This window comes from Belonocnema kinseyi, chromosome 10 (genome assembly GCF_010883055.1).
Source record: "Belonocnema kinseyi isolate 2016_QV_RU_SX_M_011 chromosome 10, B_treatae_v1, whole genome shotgun sequence".
NCBI lineage: Eukaryota > Metazoa > Arthropoda > Insecta > Hymenoptera > Cynipidae > Belonocnema > Belonocnema kinseyi.
Window position 1 is genome coordinate 115,889,572 of NC_046666.1, and position 8,990 is coordinate 115,898,561.

The 8,990-nt window shown below is 39.7% G+C and overlaps 1 protein-coding gene across 1 annotated transcript in view; it reads right to left on the reverse strand.

Moving 5' to 3' along the window:
* Nucleotides 1–8,990, reverse strand: part of LOC117181326 (mediator of RNA polymerase II transcription subunit 13) — a 173,597-nt gene that overhangs the window by 41,479 nt on the left and 123,128 nt on the right. Inside the window, exons 10-11 of the mRNA XM_033373886.1 lie at nucleotides 3,391–3,772; nucleotides 2,221–2,510 (exon numbers count right to left, since the gene is read on the reverse strand). Of these exons, the coding sequence (XP_033229777.1) occupies nucleotides 2,221–2,510; nucleotides 3,391–3,772 (672 nt within the window). The remainder of the gene's footprint in view (nucleotides 1–2,220; nucleotides 2,511–3,390; nucleotides 3,773–8,990) is intronic.

Below are 8,990 nucleotides of genomic sequence, written 5' to 3' on the forward strand. Positions count from 1 at the left end.
TTAACATACCGTCGCCACATTTTGAGCCAAGACATTCCCGATGATAGCTGCAGGGCGTGCCATACACACCCCGAGCATTTAGCTCACATACTATCTAGTTGTATCTATCTCTGTCACTCCTACGGCATTCGCCTTAATATCACTTCTCTAAATGCTCTTAGGGAAATTGAGTCAATTGTCGAGAATGGGAAGTGCCGCATATACTGGAACTTTCTATTCTCGACAATTGTTTCTGTTGCTCACTCGAGGCCTCAGATGGTTTTTCTTGACTTCGAGAAGCGAACCATGTTCGTTATCAAATTTTCGGCACCAGCTGACAAAAACATCATAGCCAAGGAGAATGAAAAGAAAGAGAGGTATCGAGACCTTATAAGGGAGTTGTAACGATTGTACCCGAAATATTCTGTTAAACTGATCGTCCTTATCATCGGCGCTCTTGGAGGTGCCAAGCTTTCACTTTCTAATGGCCTAAAAAGCATCCCTGCGTGTCAACAATATGCTAGAACACTTGTGGGAAAAATGCAGAAGGCGATTGTCCTTGGGTCGCTCCGTGTTCTTAGGGTGCACGAGGCTTTTGCTGGATCGTCGTATTGATTCTTTTACAGACTGTAACTACCTATCTCACGGTTATGAGACGTGGTTGTGGCTGAAATTTTACCGCGATTTCGCTGGAAGCGGGTGCAATTTTTCAGATTAGCACCCGCTCCCGGCGAAATCCTGCGGATGTCCTTACATTAGTGAATGAGTCTCTCCGAAGAAAATACAAGCATCTTCATCGCCAGATTTGGTCTTCAAATCTGTCGTCATTGAACAAAATACCTGCGAATAACATGCTTGTCGTCACGAGTCATCATCGGCAAAGAAGCGTTCCTTCACAAAGCCGCGGAACAGGCGGCCGAGACCCTTAGCCTAAATTTTCACATCCGAAGTGAGGAAAGTGCATTACTCCATCTAGATGCTTCACTTCTGAAAGCCGAAGTAAAAAAAGCAGCTTTCATCAACAGATAACTGACAAGAAAATGCACGGAAACTTCCACAGAAATGTAGAATAACATTCCTTGCAGAAGAGAAAAATTTTGCGCTGTCATGTCCAACTTAGTATATCGTGACCGCATTGGATGTCAAGAACTTCCCAGTGATAGGTGCAATCGCATCATGCACACGCTGAGTAGCTACAACCTGCTGATCGCTCCGATGGAGATAGAATCAATTGTCCAAAACGAGAAGTGCCAATTTTACTGAAACTACAATTTTCGGAAAGCAGTATCCATTGCAGAATCGAGACCTGACATCGTTTTCCAAGTCTTCGAGAAACGAATTATATTCGTGATCGAATTCCCGGCTCAGGGAGCTGCAACGACAATACAAAAAATATTCGGTTGAAGTAATTGTCCTTGTGATCAGTGCTCTCAGATAGGCGAAGCTATCACTGGCTCGTAACCTTAAAGCCATACCCGTGTGCTAAAAATATGTCAAGGATCTTGCCAGATGCTCGGTGACCACCTATCTCACGGTGGTGAGAGGTGACGATATGTGTGGTTTATCGTGGTTCTACTGGGAACTGGTGTCATTTTAGATGACGGTTACCCGCAGTCGGATCCTACGGTGGTTGCTTAACCTTTTTTTTTAATGATATAACATCTGCTTTGATAAAAGCCAATACAAAAATGTCCTTTGCTTACGCATTTGTATAAGTGACCTAATCGTAAAACTTGCAAAATATTTTTTCAGATTTTTTAAAATTTTAATTAATTATGGATAAATGAATTTCGGAAGTTGTTTTGGCAACTACCGGAATCTTTTTATCCTTAACCAAAAGCGGAAACAAAATATTTAATTTTTTCGATACGCCCTAATATAAGTAACGCAATGTTCATGTCCAATGTTCCTAACGAGAAAGTAGTAATTCGGCATGGCTGCAAACAAATACGTAAACCACGTTCTTATAGAGAACAACAACGAATAACGTGAATTTTGACGCTGGTTTTGATTTGTATTTGTATTTGTATTTATGTATGAAAAGTTCCTAGGGCTAGATAGCCCTATAAGTAAAAAGTGACACATATTACAATTTAAATTTGACGATGATCGATTTCACGATTGAAATTAATAATAGGTATTTCACAAGAGTAAAGAAATAAACTGAATGTTGCGTTTTTCTTTGAAGTCAATCTGAATTAATACTTTTTCATGAGCAGAATTTATATATTTTACTCTTACCTGTACATTGATATTTGATCTAACACTCTCTGGCATGCTACTAACTGCAGAAGAATATGCTCGTAGTAAGGCCAAAATAGCAAGTCTTCGCCGATCTAAATTTGCAGTACCTCCAAGAGAAAATGGTTCTACTAGATAAACTACAACAGCAGGAGGTTCTACTTGCTCATCGTCAGGACCAATAGTTGAAGAAGCAGTAGTAGAATGTACAGAAGTTGGTGTTGTATTGCCAATTGTAGAATTCATGTTCGAAGTTGCATTAGGTGTTTCACTTTGTGGATGTTCTCCTTCTATAAAATTAAAACGACTCATGTATAAAAAATAAGATTTTAGAAAATTACTTTTTTGCAATACCCACCTCGTAAGTGAGGACTTCCAAGGCTCTAAATGATATGCAAACGGCTTCAATCAAACAGACTGTGCGAGAATATTAATGGCGCATGCGCACTTTTCTTCAACACATGCGTGAAAACCGCGGGTTTTCGAGCGTAGGAAGCGACCTGTACGTTGTTGACCAGGGGAAAAAACTAAGGAAAAATCTCATAACAGGGGAAAAACTCTAAGCGTGCAACTCTCTAGCGGAGGATTTCAGCAACTGTCACGACATTTCCGAGCATTCTAGAGTAATGGTTTTTTAATATTATTATATTCTTATATTGGGGTTTTTTACTTACAGAGGCTTCGGACCCCGAAACCTCCAGAGGGGGCTTATCCTCCTTCATCTCCACATGGACTTTACCCTTGACTCGAAAATCCGCGTTTTTCAAATATATTTTCAAGAAAATATCGTGTACGCTATGCGAGGGATTTTTGGTCTCGCGCGTCTTTTTAGGACTGCCATACGGGTTCAATAATTTGATGAAGTATTAAAAAATTGCTAACAAATTGTAATAGTTGCCAAAAATAGCGTGTGATACACGTGCTCACAGGCAATGGCTACTCGTCTTATTGCAGCATTTGCCTTCAGCTCTTTGCACGAACACTAACCTCTGCCTCATGCTTTGAGCCTACGAGTTCCCCTGCATATTTCACACTCTTCGACAATGACCTAATTCACGCGCTTGTATCAAAAATAGCTATTTCCTTTTCAACTGTAAGTTCGACAACAGAACTGTATTATTATACCCATTTAAGGGAGATTTTGCACTATTTTATTTTCGTAGTACTTACCAACAGATTCAGGTTTGCTAAGAGTGCCATCAGGAGTGACGGGCATTCCTTCTGAAGCTGAAATGTTAGACTGCTGCTGCTGTTGCGGTGGTGTTTGATGTGATTGTGATTGTTGCTGAGGTTGCTGTTGTTTATTAGATTGACCATCTACAGTATCCAATAAGCTTCTATCCTGAATAACTTGTGTTAAATACGGTGCTAGACGATGATTACAAACTACAGCGTATAGTCTTAATAATTCTCCAATTTGATTTTCGCCTAATAGTTTGAACCACTCATCGATAGGTTGCTTAGAAAACTTCTCAGAGGTCGATTTGCCAACACGAAGAATACCATCTCGCAAAGCCTTTGAAATGGGAGCATGTCGCCCCAATCGGCATACCTAAAAATTAAGAAGTAGGTTTTGAAATTCAAAGAATATCACAAATTAATTTGACGTCAATAAAGTGCTAGAAACTGCTGTCTGCTATACAATTAAATCTTAGAAAATCCGTATGGCGCCGAAGAAAGGGAACTTACTCTGAAAAGTGAGATTTTCCAGGGCAAGCGGTCGAAATCTACCCGATAGGCGCGACTTTTAGGAGAAAGGGAAGCCTCACGAAATCTTTCCTCTCCACTTAACACTACCTTCTTATGCATATAGCGGCGCCGCTGCCGAGTGTCACGGATGGAGTATAGATGAGGCGCGGAGATTGTGTGGTAAGTGGTGTTTCACGGGATTTCGAGCTCTCAAACGAAATCCGGATTTCTCGGGTACCTAATAATTCGATTATTAGCAATAATAACGCTCGGAATTTTTTTCGGTGGCTTCATTAAAGAGGCCAACTCAAAAACTATCGCAAGGTGTATAAACTTCGATTTCGACTGGCTTAGAGTAAGCCCCCTTTCTTCGGCGCACGTCATATATAAATAAATCTGTAAGAGTAGAAAGTTTGATTTTAAAAAATGTAAACCTAGCTTAGTCGTATGTTTATTCGGATCGTCCCAAAAAACATCAAGTTCCGAATTTTCAAAATGTTTTTTCACCAATGACTCCCTGCGGCTAAAATAGTACAGCATATTTTTTTGTTTAGCATTTTTAATTAATATTTATAATCGGCGCAGAATTATTTGAGTTGTTATGGATTTATTACCAACTTAATATGGAAAGAAACTCTTATTAATTTTTATTTTTAAAAACTTTACTAATATCGAACACAGACATTACATGTTGAAAATAATTTTAAGTAAGTACATTTAATAGTGTCTTACATAGCAAGGCGAGCACCGCCCTTTCATGGTGAAGGCAATGAAGACGGTTCTCCTTCGTGGTATGTACTGTATTTGGGGAGGGAGGGGGGGCAACGTTTGTGTACTTCATTGGAGTAGAAATTTCGCTAAAAATTATTTTCAAAGAAATTAAAACTGAGACCATTTTTTGAAAAATTTTCTTTGTATCTTGAAATTTTTTGAACCTAATAACTTTTTTTATATGTACAATATCGGCCTCAAACGAAGTACATAAACATACTTTATGGTCTCCTATTACATATGACCTTGAATAATTTAACTTTTCAAGATCTGAAATTGTTTTTCACCACTTTTTCAGAAAATTAAAATCGCGTATTTGAAAATGCACGTTCTTTAATTTTTGTGTTAAAAGAAGCCATAGATATGCTTTACATATCCTGTAAGTTTTATTTTGTGAATGTCAGTGGTAAATGAATAAAAATAAATAAATCGCAAGGTCCGTCGCGAGGAAGCGACGCGGCTAATGCATGGCAAACCGCAGACTGAGATTTTTCAGAAACTTCAATGATTTCAAGATAACACATCGATTTACGAAATCTGTAAATGAAGATAACATCCATTTTTGAATTGGTCAAGGGAACGAAAATAACACTTTAGAGAAAAGGTCAGAAATATCAAAATGGGAGAGGGAAATGTGGACGAGGAGATGGAGAAAATGACAAGAGAAATAAAAAGAGGATTAGAGTGCACAAACAAAAATGAAGTTTGTAAAGGAGGCAAATAGAAGTAGATGGGATGAGGACTGTAAAGACAATAAAAAGGAGGTCCGAAAGGAATTAGGAAAGTGGAGAAAAGAAAAAAGTAATGTGGAAGAATATAAGAAAAAAAAAGAAAGAGTCTGAGTTGTGTGATCAAAAGATAAAGGAAGAGAATAAAAGGTTTTAGGAGGAGGAGTAGAAAGAAAAGTTAGTAAGGGAGGAAAATATGGTAAAGAAAGAGATGAGATAGAAGAAATAACAAGGGAAGGAAAGGCACCTAGTATAGATGAGATTCCAAATAAAGTATGGAAATATGCAGGGAAGGAACTAGAGGAATGGGCATGGGTAATGCGTAATCGAGTATGGAGAGGAGAGAGGTGGCCAGAGTTATGGAAAGAAGAAGCAATTATACCAATAGTAAAGAAAGGCAAAGGAGAGGCGGTTAAAGATTATAGGGGTGTGACGCTGATGCCAAAACTGTATAAAGTATATGTAACTGTTTTGTCGGAGAGATTTAAGATGGAAGTTAAAGAAAAAAAGATCGAGCCACCGAATCAGACAGGGTTTAGGAAAGGAATGGGGGTAATGGACAACATATCTGTTCTGAACTATCTAGTAAATAAGAGGATTAAAATAGAAAAAGAGGCAATGACAGCAACGTTCTTGGACTTAAAGGCGCCGTTTGAATAATTAGACAGAGGCGAAATAGAGAAAATTATAGTAAAAAAAAGAGGATGTCCTCTAAGCCCCCTTTGATTTAATATATTAATATCAGACTTGGAAGAAGAAATAAGGATAAAAGGTTGGGGAGAAGTTAGGAAAGGAAAGGAAAAGATATATACACTGGCATAATCAGACGACATAGTGTTGATGGCCGAAGATGAAGAAGGGATGGGGAGATAAATTACAGGATTAGAGAAATACTTAGATGGGAAAAAGCTGAACTTAAATGTGGAAAAGACAAAGATAATGAGGTTTAGAAAAGGAGGGGGAAGGAAGAAATAATGGACAGGGAGATGGAAGGGAATAAAGTTAGAAGTAAAAAAGTTTAAATATTTGGGATGTATCTTGCAAACGAATGGATATATCATAGGTTAGGTTATAGAGCAGAGATATGGAGATGGAAAGATATTCAGAGTTTACAATAAAGGTATATAAGGCGGACACTAGGGGCAGGCTGGAGTACACCAGGATATATGGTGAGAGAAGAAGCGCAAAAGGATGAGTTAAGTATTAGAGCGAGAAAGAGGGCATGGAAATTTGAGACGAAGCTGAGTAAGGGAAAGGGAGGGGAATTGGCGAGAAAGTGTTTGATAGAGGTAAAAGAGAGGAGAGGGAGGGCGATCAAAATAACGAGAGGACAAGAAGACAGGAGGGAGTTCTTTAATGCTGGAGAAATATAAGACGGGACTGGAGTAAGCTATAAAGAATTGGAAATAGGGAGAGGGAAAGATAATTAATAGAAAGATGGGGGATGATTGAGGAATCAAAATACAATAAATGGTATAAAATGATAAAAAAGGAAGGAGTACCAATGCATTTAGAAAGGGGATGGGGAGAAAGAAAGTGGCCCAGAATAGCAAGATTTAGATTTGGAAACGAGATGAGGGAGGAGATGTATTGGAAAAAGAAGAAACCAGAATGTGTTCAAGATTCTACGGGAGGCTGGATTAGGAGAAGAATGGATGAAGGAGGTAGAGGTTGCTAGAAGAGCGAATGAGAGAGAATGAAAGAATGCATGTGAAAAAAGGCAAATGGGTGTATAAAAAAGGAAACGGAAGTCTCCTAGATTAGAAGCGTAAAGATTGCAAGTAATGGTAATTTAAGAGTTAAGTCGACTAAGATGCGTTTGCGTTCTCATGCTCTTTCTCTCTCTCTCTCGCTTTCGTTCGCTCGCTCACTCGTTTGCTAATAAGTCCTAAATTGCGCTATCACAGAAAATAGAGATAAGGAACTACATATAAGACTTTATGTGAATATCTGTGAATAATTGTGTATATATATATAGGATAAGATTGTAGGTGGTTACAGTCTGTAAAGGAATCAATACGACGATCCAGCAAAAGCCTCGTGCACCCTAAGAACACGGAGTGACCCAAGGCCAACCGCCTTCTGCATTTTTCCCGCAAGTGTTCTAACATATTGTTGACACGCATGGATGCTTTTTAGGCTATTAGCAAGTGAAAGCTTGGCACCTCCAAGAGCGCCGATGATAAGGACGATCAGTTTAACAGAATATTCCGGATACAATCGTTGCAACTCCCTTATAAGGTCTCGATATCTCTCTTTCTTTTCATTCTCCTTGGCTATGATGCTTTTGTCAGCCGGTGCCGAAAATTCGATAACGAACATGGTTCGCTTCTCGAAGTCAAGAAGAACCATGCCAGGCCTCGAGTGAGCAACAGAAACAATTGTCGAGAATATAAAGTTCCATAATATAAGGCACTTCCCATTCTCGACAATTGACTCAATTTCCCTAGGAGCATTTAGAGGAGCGATATTAAGGTGAATGCCGTAGGAGTGACAGAGGCGGTAATAAAGTACTCTTAGTGCTGCATTGTGCCTTTGAATGTAGGTCGTTCCCGTGTGTGTTGGACAACTAGATAGTATGTGAGCTAAATGCTCGGGGTGTGCATGGCACGCCCTGCAGCTATCATCGTGAATGTCTTGGCTCAAAATGTGGCGACGGTATGTTAAGGTGGAAATGACACCGTCTTGGCATGCAAAAATGAAAACCTCTGTACCAGACTTCAATCCGGGTACAGTCGCGGAACGGAAGACTTAAGATGCATGCTTTTGTTCATGTGCATAACCTTTCTTGTCCCGATATCAAGAGATCTGAGCTCGTTCTTCGTCCATGGAACTACTCCAAATGAATAGAGTAGTACCGGGACGGGAAGGATGTTCGTTGAAGATACTTCGCTCCTCGCCGACAGTTCGGAAGACCAAATCTGTCGGATGAGACGTTTGTATCTGCTTCGGAGAGTATCCTTTATAGATGTCACATCCTGAATGCGGCTCTGTGGCACGCCCAGGTATGTATAAGTCTCTCCAGCGCAAAGGTGTCGTATGGCGCTTCTATCAACGAGCTCAGGATCTTCAGGGATGCCATTAAGTTTTCCTCACTTCAAAAAAACCTTGGCGCATTTGTCTAACCCAAATTCCATTCCAATTTCTTTATATCGTTCGACAATCCTCAGAGCTAGATGCAGTTGCTCTCTGTTTTTAGCATAGATCTTAAGATCGTCCATGTAAAATACATGAGTGACCTTGTACTTTCAATCTGCAGGTTTGCCGCACAAGTACCCGTCGGAATGGCGTAGTGCTAGAGATAGTGGCAATAATGTAAGGCAAAAGAGGAGTGGGCTCATGGTGTCGCCCTGAAAGACACCTCTCTGAAACGTGACTTTGTTAGTTGTCACACGATTTTTTCCAGATGAGATAGTAAATCTGGTTTTCCAAAACGGCATCAATCTCTCTATGCACCCAACTATTTGCGGGTGAACCTTCAAGATTTCCAAAAGACAGATGATAAGTCTATGGGATGTCGAATCGAAAGCTTTCCGATAATCAATCCAGGCCATCGATAGGTCACGCTGCTAGAATGCTGCA